This window comes from Abramis brama (genome assembly GCF_963993115.1).
Source record: "Abramis brama genome assembly, chromosome: 15".
Classification (NCBI taxonomy): domain Eukaryota; kingdom Metazoa; phylum Chordata; class Actinopteri; order Cypriniformes; family Leuciscidae; genus Abramis; species Abramis brama.
In genome coordinates this window covers 20,976,417-20,998,282 of record NC_139977.1, presented here as the reverse complement: position 1 = coordinate 20,998,282, position 21,866 = coordinate 20,976,417, and the positions used below count along the sequence as shown (strand labels likewise).

General features: G+C 39.9%; 1 protein-coding gene across 2 annotated transcripts in view; it reads right to left on the bottom strand.

Annotated features, from left to right (window-relative positions):
* The window catches only part of nectin3b (nectin cell adhesion molecule 3b), a 58,487-nt gene that overhangs the window by 14,950 nt on the left and 21,671 nt on the right, over positions 1-21,866 (bottom strand). Inside the window, exons 2-6 of one of the 2 annotated variants that reach the window (XM_084136106.1) lie at positions 17,761-18,111; positions 14,506-14,805; positions 10,193-10,310; positions 8,340-8,491; positions 2,591-5,285 (exon numbers count right to left, since the gene is read on the bottom strand). In XM_084136106.1, coding sequence (XP_083992232.1) covers positions 4,573-5,285; positions 8,340-8,491; positions 10,193-10,310; positions 14,506-14,805; positions 17,761-18,111 — 1,634 coding nt within the window. In that variant the 3' untranslated portion in view covers positions 2,591-4,572. Of the gene's footprint in view, positions 1-2,590; positions 5,286-8,339; positions 8,492-10,192; positions 10,311-14,505; positions 14,806-17,760; positions 18,112-21,866 lie in introns of those variants that run through there. The other variant, XM_084136107.1, reaches the window with a different exon arrangement.

Here is a 21,866-nt window from a genome sequence, read left to right as displayed (position 1 = left end):
TTGTGTGTTTGCGACCCATGAGTCTTAATTACTGTGAATTACTGTCTGTGGGGCAATGGAAAGAAACAGAGAAACGTCCTTGAAAAGGGCAAATGTTTATGATGCAGCTCACCAAAAGGGCTCAATGACTGTTCAATATAACTCGTCTCTCCTAATAGAGGCCACTAGACAAGAGAAAGCCCACCGCTTAAGTATTGTCGAGAGGGTTGTTCTGGCGAATGAAGATAGGTCAAGTGTCAGAGGTCATCTCCTGTTGTGGCTGCCATTGTTTAAACTGACAGATTTTTATGAAGGTACTTTAGTGTGCTCGACTGTAGAGAGGAGAAGCTGATTCTGGGTGGTCTCTCAAATCATTAAGTGTTTGACAAAGACCTCAAATGCTATCTGAAGTGCTCACTGCAGAAATAAGACTTGAAGAGTATCTCGTATCTATCAGCATTTCCCCCTTAGCATTTTATTTGTCTTTTGGGTCAACGTGACTTCCTGAGAACCAACTGGAGGCAAATTAATATCACTATATTCGGTTTCATATTTGTACACCCTAGTATATCTGTGACCGTGAAATAATAAAGTGCAGTCACACTTTCCAAGGTTCAAGTTCTGATATATGTGAGACTCTAAAAATGGAGCACTGAACATTTAATAACAGCCTTACCACTGAGGGAATGACTTCATGACCACTGTGATGTATTAGTGGAAAAATATGTCATAAAAGATGGATATCTGGGAGGGAGGAGTCACAAATGACAAATTTTCCAATGGAAATATTCTCTCTGGAAGGAAAAAGGAAGAAAATGACTTGGTCACAATGACAGATCGCAGCCTTTTAAACTGACCATCTTTTATAGAAGACATTTATCTTTATAATTGATATACTTCACACGTGCATTTTCGTTGTCATCCCCCAGTTCTCCTTTTTAACCTTAGTCCATCTTTGGCTCCTCCCTTCTTCCTGTCTCAAGCTCCCCCCTTTTCTCAAAAGCTCTCCCTATTTTTTTTCCTGGAGAATTGCCCTCTTTTATCCACTCTTTATTTTTTCTCTGTGATGGAGAGCGAGACGGGAGGCACAGGTATCCCTCAAGAGAACAAGCTCTCTGTCATGAGCCCGGGAAGAGTCTGTTGCCATGGGGACGGTGTCAATGGCCTGGAAGGGAGCTGTGGCAAACAAAACCATTCTACCGGTCTAATTTAACCAATCAGAAGCACTCATGGATCAGGGAGGGGGGTGGTAATACTGCTCCTTAGTGAATCTATTCAAACAGTGCAGTGAGAGACAGTGACCTCCTCACCCGTGATAAGGTGACTGCATGAATGACATTGTTATTTTCAGTGGGCTTCCTCACTTTCCAAGGAATTATACAGTATGCTGGACTTACAATACCTGAGGGAATGAAAGTGTCTCTATTCTGTATTCTCTAAAGGTATAAAGAGCATGTTTGTGTCATTTCCCATCACTGACGTAAACAATTTACGGCATTGTTCAGAAGAAAGGCTTTATTTGTTTATTCCTGTGATGGCAACTCATTACTCCAGTTTTCAGTGTCAGATGATCCTTCAGAAATCATTCTCTGCAGATTTGGTGTTCAAGGAACACTTATTATTATCATCATTAATGTAGCAAACAGTCGACTCAAATGTACAATAGCTAAAAGGCCCAGTCTACTTAATTAAATTTATTTAAATGAATTAAACATGAACAAAACAGTCAAAGTTTTGCACAATGTGAAAGTATCATATCGGTTTGCACAGAATATAATGGATATTTAATTGTGCATTTTGATTTCCACCATCTTTTAAATTTAGATATTAGCTATTATCTTTTAGCTATTTCAAGATAAAAGTTATAAACTAAGGGTTATTTGTACACACCTAAAACAACAGGTAATTACTTTGACACTACAAATCTGTTTGCCCCAGATTTGGGGTCTAATGTGGTCAAACACATGAAAATGTATGAGAACCACTGCTTTACTATACTAATTTTAGCCCTGATCTCATGGTCTTGGATTAAAGAGGCACATTTCATGAGCTGACTTTGGACATTGATTCATCGTGGAACTTCTGACAACTAATTACTAGCTTGTCCCACCACCAGCTGATTGGACAGGATGATAGACTCACCAACGACTATGAAACAAAAAACACTCAAACACCATTTAGTCCCACAGCTGTGCTTGATCTTCCCTTCGTCAACCAGCTCCCCCATCTCCTCTCACACAGATCGACAGAACAGCAGTGCAAACACAAGAATCAACAAGTCCATAATCCCCTCCACTTTAAGGCTATCCTAGGTAAGTCTGAGAGGAAGTTCGGCCCCCATCCACAGGAAGCTTTTAGCCACAGGCTTTCCCACAAAATATGCATGAGGCTCAGAGCACGAGGGGATATTCGGAGATGAAGTAGGTTAACCACAGCAAAGGAAAAGAGGGCGTGAGGAATACATCCCTGGAGGCCTCCAGGAGAGTAGAGGAGACCCCCACAGGGAACACTTCTGCAGCTGAAGCAACCAGTCACACCCAAGACCTCAACATTCACCCTTCCAACCAACACGAAACAGATCTGAGGCCAAGTTATAAAACAAAGAAACATGTCACAGAAAAAAGGTGCTTTATTTCAAAACAAATGTATCCCAAATTTTTTTTTTTTACAAAACAATGCTCAGTATATCATCTATACATTGCAAATACATTTCTTCTCTGCTATTTTTCTTTTAATCATTTTTTGTATTTTTTTTGCATTTTTTTTTTTTACAGTAGATCTTTGTAAAACAAAACGAAAAAGTGAAAAAGATGTTCTGGAGAAGTGTACGTGTTATCCTCTCATCACAATCTGTGTAACGGTGGGTTTTCTAGTGCGTTCCACCGTTGAATCTCAGGCTTCCTAGAGGAACGATAAAGTCAAACAAACTAACAAACAAAACAAGGTTCTCCAAACTGCCAGCATATATACATAACAACCTTGTTTACATTGAATTCTTCAACTTTGCATTGCCCAAAACTGTACACATACATATTTTGTTTTACTTAACTCTTTGATGTGCACTGTAACTCAAGTGTCACATGTCATTTAATGCGAGCAAAACAATTAGTTATTGTCTGAAAATCTGCAAAAAGCAAATCATAGAAAATGGCACACAAAACAAATGACAGTACAAATTAATGTTCTCAGGGCCCATCCTGACCATTATATGCTTCAAAAACTACTCGCACACTTCTTCTGAGAATGATACTCAATCGTTCGTAACTTCTGCATGCACATTATAATGCTTACAGGGCACGTCTTCAGTTTAAGGCACTACAATATCATCTCCAGTATCTCAAAACCCAACCATATGCATCTGCTAGCTTATTAAGATCCAGCCAACACTAAAAATGAATGACCAATAACACGTGTGTTAGGCTATCGTCTTCTGCGTTAAATTATGTGTGAGATCTGAGGCCAGAAATCTGAACACTATTGCACAGACAATGAGGAAATTCATCAAAACACTGTCGGTTAACACTAGCTGATTGGATTTACATAATTACAGACAGACACACGGACACAGAGAAAACACACAGAAACACAAGAGACAGGCACAGGACTTGATTTGTGACGTAATGCAAGCCGCTGAATGCAGTCGGACGTTAACACTTGGCAGTGATGGTCTGACGAAGACAAGCCAGACAGCTACATTAATACGGGACAAGCTTTCATGTCGAACAATGGCAGTAGTTTTCGATGTTCAAGACATTGTCCAACCATCTCCTTTTGCAGACAGACTAACACAGCGGCAAACATTTCTGATGGCACAAACAAAAGAAATCCAGAGCTAACAGAGTGACACAGTGGTATGCAAATAGAAGCTGAATTGATACAATAACAGCACCCCATTTCGGCAATCATACTGTCTGGCTTTCTCCCATTGGACTTTATCAAATCCAGCACAGTCCTCCCTGTCTAGCACCTCCCTAAAGCACTCCAACTCTGAATGCCAGTAGAGAGGAAATAAATGTTGCCATGGAAACCGCCAGGCTGTTGACAGGAGCTAATTTCTGCCTCCATCAGAGTGACAGCATTGAAAGTTGATGTGATTCATCAAAACTCATCGCTTACATCGGCGCTGATCTGAAACACTTATCGACAGGTTATCTGAATACAAATTGCATTTGTTTGAACGCCTTTCTTTTTTTGTATTGACTTCCTTTTAAATAAATCACACAGTACAACTTACTGTGCAAAGGAAAGGAGACTGGTTATTGATTTGGCAAGAAAACCCAACTTAAATCACCCCTGAAATCAACCCTGAACTGGTTTATTGGTGAAACATAAAGCAGATGTCTTTTTACCTGACCTTAACAAATGAAGACAAAAATTATACCCTCTCTTGGTCCCAAAACATCCTTTAAACCAGCTAGCTATGAAGAGCTAACTAATGATTAGGCTAATGTACAAAAACAAATTGGTATGTGTAAACTACTAGAAAAGGTGCATTTCCTACTAATTTTCTGTACATAACTCTGTTCATCCTTGTATCATTTTGCAGTCTGAAGCATTTCAAGTGTCTACGCAGTCTCTTCCTGCTCATCCTTCTCAGACATACCACTCCCTCCGCGAGATCATTGAGCCATCGGTGTGCGACACGTAGTCATTGTCGTAGCAGTCCTCTGACATGTAGGGGGAACCGTTGCTCATGACTTGCGGAGCGGCGTACCTGCGGGGCTCTGGCTGCAGCGAGCTCCTCTGGATGTGATGGGCTGGACTTAAGGTCTGCGGATGGCCGGGGTGATGGTTGTTGTGGTAGACGTGCTCATGGTTGTGATGGTTATGGTGGTTGAGTTGACCGCCTGCTTCCCTCAAAGCTCTACTGCGTCCATTGGGTGATCGCTCTCGGTCGAAATCACCCCACTCTTCTCGATCCTTATCCGGGTAGATGGAGCCGTTATCCTGGTTGGATTTGAGCTTTGTGTCAGGGCTTCCTTTGCTGTAGACTTGCTGCAACTCATGGGGCTGGGGAGCCTTCTGCATGTCCGAGGGGCCGTGATACTGCTTTGTGTAGTAGTCGCCGCGGAAAGTCCGCCGCTGACGCTGGTAATAAACACCACCTAGAATGAGCAGCAACAGCAGGAAGAGGGCTCCGCCCACTGCCCCACCCACAATTGAGCCTAGGCTTCCCTCCGGCAGAGGCGCCAGGGTTGGAGAGGTGATGAGGGCTCGCTGTTTATTGCCAGGTGCGGTGGCAGAGATGTCGGCGGTTAGGAGGCGCACAGGGGTGGTGGAGGGCATGGTGGTGGTTGAGGGAGGATCTAATGGAGGGAAGGAAGGAAAGGCAAGAGGGAAGGGGGCAGGAGGAAGGGATGGACAGACAAAGAAAAGTAGATAATGTCAATGCCAACTACATCCGCATATCATTAACAGTCATATGAATCTGCTTCCAAGATTGTAACATCTTCTAGCATAACATCTAGACTGACCAACAGTTGCCATGGACGTGACAGTTTCAGGTTTTGGATCAGTTCTTTTACTGAAAGGAAGTGACTGCAAACCTTCCGACAGCTTCAAAACCTAAAACTGTCCAGAGCAAAGACTAGAAAAAAACAAAACATGAAAGTGAAAGAAGAGTTGAGATCTTCATGATAAGGGATTCATGAGGAGCTACATACTAACATCTCCAGCTAACAATGAAGTACAGTTGTCTGCAACAATGAAACCTAATGAACAACATTTGTGTTAGCTGAGAGAGGGAGTATGTATGACCACATAGCTGAGTGATTAGAAAAAAAACAAAATGGAAGGAAGGGGTCAGTGAAAGGGTACGAGCTACTGGGGGAGGGGAGGGAACAGACATCGAGAATACCCTGCTAACGTGACTTGACTGGTGCAAGGATAGGAGATTGAGCTAACGCCATTACCATGCATTGATCGCTTGATTGTGTTAGGGAGCAGCGTGTTGCGTTTCATTTCATTCTGGAGCATGCATCTGTACTATGCAAGTAGCGTTCACTGAGGCTGGGAGCTGAAAGTCAAACTATCCCACTACGGAGTGTCCTGTTCCCGGCGCAATGAGAACTATTTGGCTGGCTGTGAAGTGTGTGAAAGCATAGAGTGCAGACGTGCAAGTCGCAGGAGTCAGGGCTGCAAGCTCTTCAGGGTTACGTGGTTCAAATGCTCCAGCTAAAGTGGGGAATAATTTGCTCATCCTCACTGGAATGAATAATAAACGTAGCATACATAAAGCATTCCTGGACTGTATTGTTCCCGCAAGGTCAAATGTAATTTGGATGCATCTGTGGGTCTGGTGAGAGAATGTATATGCATGTAGGAAAGAGCAGCTATATGGTTCAGAAAAAACTGAAATGTCCCATTCATTCTTTTGGAAACATTTTTGATACAAAAAGTTCTGAAATATTTTTGCACTTCCACAGTATTCCCAGCGCAAACATCTGTTGCATTTATTAAACCACAGGGATAGTTCACCCAAAAATCTAAGTTGTTACCAAGGCATGGTACGGGGCCCAGTACAAGTTAGAGGATGCGGGGCCTGGTGCAAACCACCCTGGTTGTCATTATTTACTCACCCTCGTATCAAGCCTGTATGTGGTTATTTCTTTGAGTGCAATACAAAAAGAGAATTTCTGGAGAAAATTCACACAGCTAAGGTCTGAATGATTAATTAAAGAATCTGAATGGTTTATATTTATATATATATATAAATTGATAATGATTTACATTTTGGACAGTTCCTCACATAAAGCTAATGTACGACTCCAGAATACTTCAGAAAACTACAAGACTACGATTATAGTGCAGATATTAACACCATGAACCACAGTTGTATGAAAAATAAATAAATAAATAAATAAATAAATAAATAAATAAATAATCGGCATGAACATTCATCAAAATATCTTTGATCCACAGAAGAAATAAAGTCATACAAGTTTGCAACAACATGACGATGAGTAAATATTGACCGAATTTAAATTGTGTGAACTATCCCCTTAAACCACAAGGACACGGATAATGTCAATTTATTTTAATTTATTCAATTTCACCCAGCGAGTTAAAGAATAATTTGTTTCAATCAATAAACACTAGAGCTTCTCGCCTCCACACGTCAATGTCCAGAAAGGAAGAGAACAGGACATAAAGAGAGGTCAAGTCACAGAAAGGTCAGAAATCCCTCCCCCTTTCATGCTTCTCTTCTCTGTGCCTCCATAAAATCCAATTAATCACAAATTATGTACAGTATGTGTTAACCCATGCTTGTCCGAACACTGTACATATCATTCAAACCTAAATGTGATTGGTTCGTCTGGAGGCAGTGTGTGGGTGTTTATCTGGGGGGTGACTGGTGACCACACAGGTAGTGGCAGGGTGTTTAACATGCAGGACAGGTTCTGCCCACCCATACTCATGCATAAAGATCAGTGACTAGCAGCAGACACCCACAGTCACTCAGTCAATACGCAAACAGTAGCAGTAGGCATTCTAGTAGAAACATCACGACTCAAAAAATTGACGCAAAGGGACTCTTAAAAAAAGATATAGGCAGACAACTTTGACATAAAACGCAAACACACGCAAACAACAGAAACACATAGCTTCATGCATGCATATGCTGAATCTTTCTCAAGCATTAAAAAAAAGTTTAAAAAAAGAAGAAAAGAAAATACATAATTAATGGCGGTTGAAAAGAGCTGGTGAATGTTTCATGAATCTAGGACATCTCTCAGTCAAGTTTGCTTCCGCTCTATTCTCCCCTTGTATAACTGCGTGACAGTCTCAGAGATATAAGTGTGCACGAGGGAGGGAGGGGGAAGGGGGGGTGGGTAATGTGTGTCTCTATCACAGAAACTAATTAAACAGCAGTTTTCAATTTTCAAGTTTAATGTTTACACAAAAATGATAGGAGATAAACACCATGGAGTTTGACAGCGGATACCTGTCTCAGAGGTCAGTTAGACAATGACTCATGAAACCCAATAAAAACCAAATCAAACTTTTTTAAAAGAGCCAAAGCTGAACTTAATGGAGGGCCAATGACCTTCAGGCAAAGGCCTCATGCAAAAGGAACATGATTGGGAGCTTCTGTGCCTAAAACAAAATGGATCAGGATCCATGTAACTCTGAGTGATGTGAGATAGGTGGGTTCTAGAGAAGAAAACATTAAGAAACATCTTGCTTGAAATAAGTAAATGAAAGAATTAATGCGAGAAGTAAATTTTTTGGGGGATTTAAGCCAACATTTCAACAAATTTGACTGGTTAAGTTGCTGTTTGCTTATTATTGTTTCTCCAGCTTCACATGGGAAACATATTGATAAGATGGGTATGGCAAGTTTCAAGTCTCTCACTCACCCTGAATGCGTATTCTAATATCTCGACTGCGCAGTCCAATATCGTTTGCCACCTCACACCTGTAAACGCCAGAGTCGTTCTTCTGCAGGGGCCTCATAAAAACCAAAGAGTTATTCAGCACCTCTGCTCCATCTGGCATTTCTCCATCCAACCTACAACATACAAAACATGTCAAATTGCTTCCAAATAGCAAGATCTTTCATCTGCCCAGACACTGTGGAAAATGTCAGTAGCAGTAGTAATTTACAGAGTCAATCAAAAGTTGGACTTATGATCTAAATGTCTATGGTTAACTGCTTTAAAAAAAAAGCAAGCTTTTTTTTTTGTGAAATGGATGAGTTGGACCAGATAAGGAAACAGCCAACAAGTGCCCAGCATACATGGGAACTCCTTCAAGATGCATAGTTGAGGAAGTCGCCAAATAAAAGATGATTTGTTAAACAAGTTTTGACTTGTTAAACATATTTTTGTTTGTTCATAACTACCATATGTCATTTCATAGTTTTAAAGGGGACCAATTATGCAAATTTCACTTTTATATTGTTTTTGAACATAAATGTATGTCCGCAGTGTGTGTACACCACCCTTTTGTTGTTTTGTTGTTGTTATTTCCCCATAAATGTTCATTTCAAGACACTTTCAGATTTGAGTGAGACATTTAATCTTATTAAAGCTACTAAAATTATTTAATCAAGAGCAATGAGTGATTTTCTGTTTTTCTTCTGTTGTTTGATTCATATTTACAGCATACAGCAGTAGATATTGCATATTATGCTGCGGTTACTTTAATACACAGATCTAATGCCATTTCTTTCCCCGCTGTTTACGTTCACGGACATAACTGACTGTGTTGATGGCGGCGTCATTCCTCTTCCTTCACGGCTTCCGGCACCAGTGTAACAATGTACAGAGGAAGGAAGGAAGACGATTGTGTGTATGTGAACTTTGTGTGTTTTTTACTTAACCTTGTGTGTGTTTGACAGTTTAAGAGCAAAGACAGGAAAGAGATTGTAGTTTAAAACTCGCGCGCCAGTCAGTTTTCGGTGCATGTGCATCGGATGCATGCGCTCAGAAAACCATATATCAGAAGTTTAAACTTATAAGGCTTTAAAACAAAATGGCAATAATACACTTTCAAGATGACAAAAAACTGCAATGTCACATGAGCGTGACCACGATAGATAATAATCAAAACCAAAAATATGTAGTTTTGTTAGCTTTTGGCAGAGTATCCGAGGCACGAGCTGTAAAGGCACAGTGCTATTCGGGATAGGTGGGTGGGGAGCAGCAGCTCATTTGCATTTAAAGATAAATGCACGAAAACAGCATGTTTTTGCTTCCACTCAAAAATGGGCATTTACAACATGGGATAATAAATGATCTGTGGGGTATTTTGAGCTGAAACTTCATAAAACACATTCTGGTGTCATCTAAGCCTTATATTACATCTTGTAAAAAGGGGGCACAATAGGTCCCCTTTAAATTAATTCATTACGGCTATTTTCAACAAAGAATGAGTTGGTGTGATTTTAACATATGACTGCTTGAGGCAGATTTAAATCACAATTAATAAATGTTTAAGCACACGATTGACTTTCAATCTTTCAAATGAGCAAATATAATATATTAGTGGCAGAGAACTGATTTGCTTTGAATGTGTACAATGTTTGGGCATTCACTCATGAAATTGGTCCATTTGCATTGAAACCTGACAGTTCAAAAGCAACTATTGGTGTTGTGAATCATAGAGATCATCTGCTGATTGAGAGGAGTTCAGGAAACCAGCATTAACACTCTTGAACCCATTCCAGACATGGTGCGCTGTGGCTATTGTGAGTGTAGTGGTTACACACCTGATCCATCTGAAGTGCTGGGCAGGCGGGTTGGCCTTGGCTCGACACTTTAGTTGCACATTCTCCCTGCCCACATACCAGTCGCCGTCATAGCCCAGCACCACGATGTCTGGAGCAACTGCACACACACACACACACACACACACACAATGCACAAAGGGATCATTCAGAGTAGTGTTAAGAAAGGTAAGGTAAGGCTGTGCCTTGTTAAAGACCCTATGAAATGACATAACGAGTGCAGTTTTCTGGTCCTGTGTTGACGCATCTCCTATTGGAACAGGAAGATTTGGCAGGACATATCAAAGGTTCCTGTTTTTTAAATACCCAATAGGTTTTAGTTACATCACAGCCATAAATCATGATTTGCTACCTGCTACAGTGGGTGTTATGTATTAGGGGGCAGGGCATTCTCATGCTAGAGAGCATTTGATTGGATTAAAATGTAACAAATTTATGGCGGATGGAAGGACAGACAGATGGGCAGACAGATAGATAGAAATAAAGTAGTAATTTATAACACAACAACATTATTAATGCTAATTGATCAAACAATTCACCATTAGGACTCTGTGTCTGACCAGAAAAGTACAAGACCACTTACAAAGACTAAAGACACTGTATTGATTTGTGCCTTTAGAAAAGCTCTTTAAAGTTCTTTAAGTGAGCGTGCTGAATTAAAGGCAGGGTAGGTAGGACTATATAAAAATAAAAGATCCAAATTTGTTAAAACTTTCTATATACATCAATACATAATTAAAATGTAAGTACTCTGAAAAAAAGAGTATAAAAATCAAGTGACTCTAGACCGTTTAATCTGTATTAAACACAGCTCATTATTTCGATTCGGGACGAATCAAAGGATTGGCTTAGGCGACTGTCACTCTCTCTCGCAACCATGGCAACCACCCTTTTGCCACGGGATCTGCCCACTTGCGCGCGCACGTTTGATTTGAGGAATTCGAGAGGCACGGAACCTAGGAATAGCAAAACAATGGCAGAGAAAGAGCAATCAAAATTCACATTACCGGCATGCAGTTAGTGAAGGCAAACAAGGCAAAAAAAGAAGACAGTACAAGAAAAGGTAATGAACAAAAAGTCTTTGGATAAACAAAGAAATAAAACGCGTGTCAATATCATCGTGGCTTTCCAGCGACCACCCCGTCCTCAGCCTCTACTTCCTCGGACCCTAGTTGCACGCCACGGCCTCTTGCACGACCTCCTCTGCTTCGCCCTAAAATTATTTTTATTTTACAAAAGGACATTTTACAAACCTACATTTTGCGCATGTGCTCCTGCATGCACTTTTCCAGTCACAACACAGCAATCAAAGGAGGACGCGCTGAAAACTGTAATGCTGTTCTCTTCCTTCATAACTCGTACTGAGAATGTTTGAGTTGCAGAGGAATTTGTGACTGTTTCAGCTGTTCAACCACATCAAAGTTTCGTAATTAGTAAGTCCGTGCTTTTTCTCTTTTTGTTCTTATGTGCTGAAGGGCTGCTGTGCCTTGGTGAAACGGTGTTTGTACGTACGTGAAGAGCTCTTTTCCAAAACGCCATAAACCTAAAAAGCTGCCTCAAAGAACCAGCAAAAGTAATGATTATGAATGTGTAAAATATTGCAATAAGACATTTTAATTGTTTATTAATTTCTGTGTCGGCTGCAAAGATGAAGTGGACGATATTTGACTCGCGATCTTCGCAGTAGGCTAGTGAACGCATGCACCGGAGAAATGCACATTTAGGCTACATAGTTTTATTTTGTTTTGGATGGTTTTGTTTAGAACCAGATTTCTGTAAATATATTCCACATTTTTTAGGCCTGTGAGGCGAGGCTACGGTTCGGTTCACGATGATATAATCTCCAGTTCAAGCACCTTATGTTGTGATTGATAGCCTATATTTACTTTATGTATTTAATCCAGGAATGAAAATATTAATGAATTAATGAAAAAAATATATATTAAAATTAAGATACAATTAATACAAAACGAAATTCGTTTTAAAGAAAGGCTTTGTGCTTTCTGTTTTGAGGTCTCTGTTAAAGTTTGAAAGTCTTAGTGCAGCTTTCAGAGCGCTCGCGTCCATAATGGAGAACTGTCAAGTAATATTGTTTTTTCCTCATAAATGCAAACACGAAAAATAAAAGACAAAAACTTTTTTAAAAAGACAAACCATAAATTTAGAAAAAAAAAAAGAAAAAAAAGATGGATTTATAGCGTTTTGGGGGGAAAATGAATGGATTTATACCGTTTTGAAAATGTTATTTTTTTTTTACTTTGAATTGATCATCAACAATATTGTTGTTTGATTTAATAATCACTGTTGCAAGAAGTGCCAAGTTTTTTTTTTTTTTTTTTTTTTTTAAGTGGAAAAAGTAGGGGCTGCCACAGATTATGTTTAGTTAGCTCCTTTATTGTTTTTTTCTATAGCCTAGAATAATATAGGTCAAATGCAGCAAGTCAAAAGACCAACTGGACCTTCTTTGCCAGTTTGCTCACATTTCTTTGAAGGATGGCAAAAATATCGCCTGAATATCGATATCTAGATATTGGAAAAAAATATCGAGATATTCATTTTTGTCAATATCTCCCACCCCTACATGCAGAACACCATATATGTTATGAATCTTACACGAAATTCATCTTCATCACAATATAACTGATGGTAATGTAAAAAAGTGTATCAATGCAACCTGTTTTTAGCTTATATAACTAGCTCGTTAGCGAATCAAAAAATATATATTTTAAATTGACCAATATCAATATGCAAGCTTGATAGTGAGTACTAAAATACATCTTATTTGTTTATATTCATAAGCAATTAGCGTTAGATTTTTTTATTACATGTGATTCTGACATGATGTCACTACATGCACTGTGCTCCTTCCTCTCTGCTTGTCTCAGGTAAATAATGCGTCTTCAGCTCAGCGGTTGGAGTCGCGCGTTCATGTGTTTTGGGGGCGTGGCTTTGGAAGGAGCCCAGAAGGGAGGGGGTGGAGTGAATGGAAATAATGAACTGTCTTTAAAACAGTCGTGAGAGGTCTACAGACACTCGATTTTTATACTTTCTTTTTCAGAGTACTTACATTTTAATTATGTATTGATATGTACATAAAGTTTAAACAAATTTGAAAAAGAAGTTTTTTAGACCATTCCTACCTACCCTGCCTTTAAGATGTCTTGCAGACCAAATGAGATGAAAAAGACTGATGGAAAATGAATGAAAGAAGCTTTCGTGACTATAGCCATGTCCCATGACTGATGTGACCTCTCCCTTCCCATACTCCCTACATCGGCTGCTTCCTGTACCTGCCTCTCATCTATATTTTATTTAAGAGACATCTGCGCTTACGCACTCGCCACCACTGCAGACACACACTTACACGCCTACCTCACTGCTCAATGGTGCTTAGAAGTCTGTGTGTAGAAATCGTTAAATGACGCTGACAAATCTTTCGTCTGAATATCAATACCCTTATTCACTAGAAGTCCATGAAACCTTAAGGACTGTGTCCTAGTGAAAGAGCTTTTAGCTCCATCATGCACAAGACAGCATCAAGACATCATGTCATGTGGATAGTTACCGCACTGGGGTGATTTGTAAAACAGATGTAGGCTCTGGACATAAATCTGACTGCTTTGACTTGGTACAGAATAAAAAAAAAAGAAAAAGTGAAGTCTTCATGGAGAAGCTACAAACAAAAACAGGCTTGTGTGCACAGGAGCGAGTACCAAATGAGTGTAACATTTCAATTTGGTGAGTAAATAAGTTTAGCGGACAATTGGGTGATAACCTTATCAATGCTACATGGATTCACAGGTTTTTTTAATCTGATGCAAGTGATGTGAGCAAATGAAAAAATATATGCTCTAATGCCGAGTGTCCATACAGAATTCAAGATATGATCTCACTCTGATTCACAATCTTTCAGCTCAATATGATTGTGAATAAGCCAGTTTAATTTGGATATAGAGTATCAAGTTATAAAGACCACTTTCCTTACTTATAACAGACAATCATTCTCAGGCAATGCTTACACATTGAAAACTGCATTTCTTGCATTTTTAAATTTCAGTTAAAAACTACAGGAAAAATCTGAAAGAGTGTAAAATAAAATCAAAACATTCAATGAACAAACTTTAATAAGAAATTTTTTTTCCCATGAGGTTCTTTGAAAATAACACACACAATAATGCTCAATAATCAAAAACTGATTATTCTGTTCCATTCATTTAAAAAAAACAAAGCTGCAAGTAAGGATTACTTATGTCTGGTAAATTTGCTCAATTCAAACCTAAAAATCTGATACTCACACTGTACATTGACAATATAGGGTATCCTGAATTCGCTCTGCAGAGCGGGATGTTTCACCAGACATGTTAGCGTGTGTCCTTGGGAGTGACGGGAGGGCTGCCAGGTGTAGTGCACCTGGGTCGTAGTGGTGCCGTTGGCATCGTCCTGCATGTGGGCCTCAGACGTGCCGTACAGATTAGTCTCCCAGGAGACCTCGGCGGGGGGTCGAGCCCTCTCAGCGATGCATGTGGCCACCGTGGTTTCATTGCCACCGTCGATCAGAGCGGACGATCCGGCCGAGACATACACCTTCGGCTCCACTAAGACAGACAGAGACATATGAGTTAAATGGACCACACTGCTTGCATTTAATTCTGCACTTTAACGTGAGGAGACATGCTCACACGATTACTCGAAAGATGTATCAAGATAATGAACCCAGGTAAAGGAAATCCATTCAGATGAGAGTACAAAGCTAAATAAAAGCTCATTCTTTCAGCATCAAGAATCGCTCTGGTACCACAGCCAATAAATTCATAAACTGATAAGCATGACTGAGAATAATTCGATTTTCTTTGAGAAGAAATAAAAGACTTAGACTGAAAAAAAAAAAAGAATCCTCTATGGTAACTACCGGCTGAGAGCGGCCTCGGTTTCTCATCAGAGAGCACTAAGTGCTTTTCCAGAGAAGATGAAATTATTTGTTTTAATGGCTTATCCAGTTTACATGGCAGAAGGGGCGGGGCTTGGGCGTGTGCGAGAGCCGTTATGAATCCAGCAGTGTTCAGGGCTGGAAAACTGAGCTTTGCGGAGACTGACAGCGGCTGACAGAAACATTAAGTGTGGGGCGCTGTCCCCTTCCGTTCCTCCGCTCAGTGTCATCAAAGGTGGGAGATGAATGGGAGCGTTTTCCTGGGCTCTGTGACAAGGGAGGCCCACTAAGTCAAGAAGGGCTGTGATAATACAATTCATATATTGATATACAATCCCATTTAAAAGTTTGGTGTCGGTAAGATTCTTTTGTAAGTTTCTTATGCTCACCAAAGATGCATTTATTTGATCAAAACTACAGTAATACTGTGAAATAATATTATAACCATTTTCTATTTTAATATATCTTAAAATGTAATTTATTCCTGTGATGACAAAGTTGAATTGATTTTGTTATTATCATTAATGTTAGAACCATTGTGTTGCTTAATTTTTTTTTGGGGGGGGGGACAGTGATGCATGTTTTTCAGGATTCTTTGAAAAGAAAGTTCAGAAGAACAGCATTCATCTTTACTGTCACTTTTGATCAATTTAATGTAACATTGCTGAATAAAAGTATTTATTTCTAAAAAAACAACAACAACTTTCAAACAGTAGTGCATCATGATAATTTCTCTCAAAATATACAGATATGCATATCATTTCCTACAGTGATAATGCTAAAAAAAATGCTATTCAAAATTAAAATAAAAGGCATTTGGACACTTTATGGTGATGTCTTTTATCATGATGTCTTATGTAATGAAAAACAGCTCAGTAAAATTGAAGTTAGTTTGGACTTATACCATCGTTTAGCATCAAAATGCGCATCATATTATGAGGTAGTTGGCGATACTCTGCCCTGTTTTATAATAAATATTAATTTGCAGAAGTCAATGGACAGGTACCGAATGCATCAATACTCATTGACTAGCCTTTGTTTCTCCCTCTCTCTTTCTCTGCCATGAGTTTTTCTCTTCCCATCTTGTGAAGTATTAACATTGGCAGCTGACCTTCAGAGACGACAGTAGCAGCTGTGGCCGTCGTACCTTCAACGGTCCACTGGTGAGTGACACGTCATAAGTGCCGGTGTTCGTATGTGCTCTATGCCCATGTGTGCGGCAAATCTCGTGTCACTTTAAACAACAAATTCAACAGGGCTTTGCAATGACATCCTTGACCCTAAAGTGCAGTGAATCCCAAAAGCAGCAGGCATCTTTCCCACACTCATACACTCCTGTCTCTGCACACGCACACACACACACACAAAACATTCCTCCTGATCTAATTATAGCTCCGGCGCGTGTTCTCTTCCTCCCTCAATCCTGCTCTCTCACTTCACCACCACTTTCCATACTCCTGCATCCCCCCCCCCACCCACCCAATCTCTCCTTTCATTAAAGCACTCAGTCCCTGTTCGTCTCTGCTCTCATTTACGTTCCGATTTTCCTCCAATTGCACAGCTCATTTTATCTATGACATCATCTTTTTCAATTTATCTTTTGCTTGTGCTTTATGAACCTTCACTCAACTTGTCTGTCTGCTTGTCATTTATTACTCTAACAAGACGTCTACACTGGATGTGAGTGGCATAAATCAAAATTAGATTGTTATTTAAAATAACAGTTTTCTATTTTAATATATTTTAAAACGTATTTCCAGTGTTCCTGTGATGACAAAGCTGAATTTTCAGCATCATTACTCCAGTCTTCAGCGTCACATGATCCTTCAGAAATCATTCTTATATGCTGATTTGCTTCTCAAACATTTATTATTATTATTATTATTATTATTATGTTGAAAACAGTTTTTGCTGCTTAACATTTCTGTGGTAATGGTGATGCTTGGATGAATAGAAAGTTCAATAAACAGCATTTAGAAAATGTCATCATTCTAAAACAATACATTCAGGGTTAATTTTTATATCAATGGATTTCATTTGAAAATAAAGTATTTTATTTTCATTTCATTGCTGCTGAAGTCTATTTTTGAAGTTCACTGTGTAACCTTCATCTTCAGCTATCAGAGGAAACTGTGACTCTCCTCATGCCTCCATAGTGCAATACATAATTGATATACCTAACATAAAGCACTGTGCTTGTAAGCTTCCTTGTTGTCCCTTTTGTACACCCAGATAACAAGAGCACACAGCTTCGTTCAGTTGTATCTGTGTTTAGCAGATCAGATGGCTCTGGGGGTTTGGTGGAGGAAGAGAGTTTAAACATCACCATGTTCTCTGAAAGAGCTGGACGGTCTCCCAAAACACTGCTTTCATTCCTGCCCTGGAGTTGCTCTTAATGTTTTTCCACCCTTTCGCACACACGCCGCATACTTGCCCACTTACACAAATCAGCAGCTGCGATGCGCATCCACACGCACGCCTTTCTTTGTTTGTCGACCGCGCACGTGCAAAAGGTTTGTCACGGCACTTTAGCATTAATACACAAGCACCACGCTATGAGTGCATAATCTAACTTAATCAGACTGCAAAAACACACGCATACAGACACACCGTCTCAAGTTACCTAGCACGCTGACAGTGGTGGAGGCCTGTGTGTTACCCAGCGGAAAGGTGGCAACCTTGCAGGTGTACACGCCGATGTCAGCGAAACCCACGTCTTCCAGCATGATAGTGGCGTCATGCATAGAGGGCGAGCGGAAGGACAGGCGTCGCTCATATTCAGGTGGGATGGAGATGCCAAACATGGGGTTGTACACGGCCATAGTCACCCATCCAGTGGGCAGCTTCCTCTCCCAGGAGCTCTGCGTCAGGCTGAGGTTCGTGTCCACCTGCACCCTGCAGCTGAGGGTGACGTTCTTTCCCAACACAGCATTCACCTTAGGGGGGACAACCACCTGACTGCCATACACCACCCCTAGGGGACAGAAAAGAAGACATCGTTAGTCAGGACAATTGAGCAGCTGCAGAAAAGAACTCTTGAGCACTTGTCCACCATCTCAACTGACAAATCCGTTTTTATCCTGTTCAAGCTCCAATCAATCAGATGCCAAGGTCTCTTAGCAGAGCTCCTAATTCCAAATGAGAAAAGTTCCCTTTTGCTTAGACGTCTGACAAGGAGACGGATACTACACCGGTTAGCTGGTGTAATTTGCTGTGCTGTAGAAGGAGCAAATTAAATAAGTTTTATTGTGCTGGAGGGAGGCTAAAATTATCCCTAACATTTGACTTGCTGCAAAAACCCTGATTTAAAAAAAAAAGAAGAAAAAAAAGAAAAAAATGGGTCAGGAACAATGGAATCAGAGCAGACTAGATAGAGAGAGAGAAATTAAAACTAAAGCCAGGCTGAAAAATAAAAATAAATGAAACAAAATAAGAATTTAAATTAAATGTAAGAAATAAAACACAAAAACATTTTTTTTTTCCAGCAATGCAAATAACTATACACTATAAATGAATATTAATTGTATTTAACTATACTACTAGATAATGTAGAAAAATATAAAATAAAATTATGTTGTCTTTAATTATGTAGGACAGTAACAAAGTACATTTACTTGAGTACTGTACTTAAGTATACTTTTTAAATATCTGTACTTAACTTTTTACTTTAACTTCACTACATTTGAAAGACAAATATCGTACTTTTTACTCCACTACATTTCTGTTAAAGTCAGTAGAACGTAGAACGTAGTAACGTCAGTCAGTGGATGATTTTGGTTGCAGGGGTTGCATTTTGGTTGGAAATGAAAGTCGGTTTGACGTCAGAAACCGACATCGGGTGACGTCAACAACTGACATCGGACGGACATTGGATTTTGGTTGGAAATTAAAGTCAGGTTGACGTCAGAACCCGACTGATGCTGGTTTCTGACGTTTTTTACCCATGAATTTGTTTCATTTAATTTTCATTTCACTGTTTTATTTTTTAACACTAATCTCAAGTTGAACAATGGAGCCAGAGGAGACTAGAGAAAAATAACTAAAGTCAGACTGATTTGTTGGTGCGCAGAACAATGGCTGACCGGCAAAAGCACCGGTCTGCGCAGCCATTGGGACCATAGGGCTTTAAAATAGGAACAACATGGGCATTCACCACAAAAACTCAGTGTTCTCCTCCCTACCTCCTTCTATTCCTTTCCGTTTGCCTACCTTCCATCACTCAGCCCGTCATCATTTTTTCCTTTTTCCATTTGCTGAACAAAAGCTTAATTATGTTTGAAAGAGGGTGTGCGTGTGTGAAATGAGTGCAAAAGGGGAGTGTGTGGATAAGACTGCGAGACGAGACGAGAGCTAAAAGATGCCAAAGAAACAACAAAGGCCACACGAGGACAACCTATGTGTCTTATTACACCCAGACAGCTGTGCCCGCAGCCTCTGAAACCACGTAGCACACAGACACGCGAACACGCTGCGCAGTCGCACGCGTTCTCTAACATGTGGCGACTGAGGCAAATCAATGTGTTCTGCTGGGAGATGATGGAATTAAAATCATCAGGGAGGATCTTCTCTGGATTCCCACATCAACAGCACATCAATCATCTGCTGGAGTGTACAGCAGTACCACAGTACCAACAATTTACTACAGTACAATATAATTTTGCAAATTTCGGTACAATGTGCTGCTATCCTGCAAAGTTTGGAAGGTCAGACAGCATGATTAAATTCATTAAATTACTTAAAAGAATAGTTACCCCAAAAATTAATAGTCTGTCATCATTTACTCACTCTCATGTTGTTGGATTACTTTCTTCAGTGAAACACACAAAAAAAAAATACATTTACATTTTTTTTTTGGTCCATACAATGGAGTTAAAGGGTTAGTTCACCCAGAAATGAAAATTCTGTCATTAATTACTCACCCTCAAGTCATTCCAAACCTGTAAGACCTTCGTTCATCTTCGGAACACAAATTAAGATATTTTTGATGAAAACCGATGGCTCAGGAGGGGCTCCATTGACAGCTATTTAATTAACACTTTGAAGGCCCAAAAAGGTAGGAAAAACAGCGTTAAAATAGTCCATGTGACTACAGTAGTTCAACTTCGATTTTATGAAGCGATGAGAATACTTTTTGTGCGCCGAAAAACAAAATATCGACTTTAGTCAGTCATTTCTTCTCTTCTGTATCAGTCTCCGACACGCGTTCACGAGAGCACCACGTCCGAGATCTTATTTATCTTAATGTTCTGAAGATGAACGAAAGTCTTACGGGTTTGGAACGACATGAGGGTGAGTAATTAATGACAGAATTTTCATGGGTGAACTAACCCTTTAATCGGGTCCAAAACAATTAACGATGAATCTACTGGTTTTGTATTTAATATTAATTTATTATTTAATATTAGTTTCTTTTCAATATTGCCTGAAGGTAATCCATTTACTGACGTATCGATTTAGTACTGATACAATCAATCCAATCCTATCAGGAGTTTCCAATGAATAAGATGTACACAAAGGAACCCCAAGTTTTAGCAAAAGAAGCCTTAAAGCAGCCATCTTAGAGTATGAGCTTCTCCACACAAACATATTCATTTATGAAGGCTGGCCGATTGCTGACCTGAATCTGAGAATTAAAACCAGCCCCTCATGCAACCGCGTCGCTTTGGTCCAGTCAGAGCAACACTTCAAACAAAACTAAATATCTGGATTTAATCTGCAGAAGACCATCCATGTTATACAGTGACCAGCTCAGAGGAAGACATGGAATCTGTAATCGATAGAAAGGAAAGGAAAAGAAAAGTTTAAAAACAGAGGGTACAGATAAATGTTAAACACAACAGGCGGTGTGAAAGATCAGTGAAGATCTTGTGAAGAGAATACTGGAGCATTTTCAGACAAATAAACAGAAAAACTGTACGCACACACCCACCCGCTCACTCACTCGGCCTCTCAAACAACAGCGCTAATTGCAACAAGCTGCCGGTCGGAAGATGTAATCGTAAATCAAACCCCGCCGTATTGCTTGGCAACAGACTCCAAACATTCCGCCGGAGAGTTTGTCTTGCCAGCAACGACCCTCCCTCTTTTGTCTCAACGGTACATCCTCGCTGTGACTAGAAGAGGAGGAATAAGAGAAGTGACAAAATGTGGCAAATCAGAATCATAATGGAAGTTTGGAAGTGGTTACATCTTCATCAGCGCCAGAAGTTTAGCAAAGCCAAAAGATGACCTCACAGGAATGGATGAGCAAGAGAGGAAATGATCTGGAGGATTTCAGGCTGTAGGCCTAAATGTTGACTAACTTTATGCCGTCAGCATTTAAACAAAGGCATTTTAGGCCACTGAGTCACCGGGAATGCCAAAATGCAGACCTCTCCATCCTTAAATCACTGGATTCATAACAAACAAGCCACAAGGTTCCTGCTTGGATCCAATACAGTGTCACTTATATGACTGATGGGTACATAAGCATTGAAGAAAAAAAAGAAACAAGAAAAAAAAAAGATACACACCGCCTTAGAGGTGCAGTAAGTGATTTCTGAGAATCACTTGAACACTGTTGATATTTGAAATCAACCCAAACAAACAATCCCATCCCATCATTGCTCCGCCCACAAAATGCACAAACATGCAATGTAAGAGTGTCTCTATCATAGCCGAAGCGAACCAAAATAAAGCTTAGCGAAAAATAAAGCGAAGATGACAAACAAAAGACAAGGAAGAAAAAAA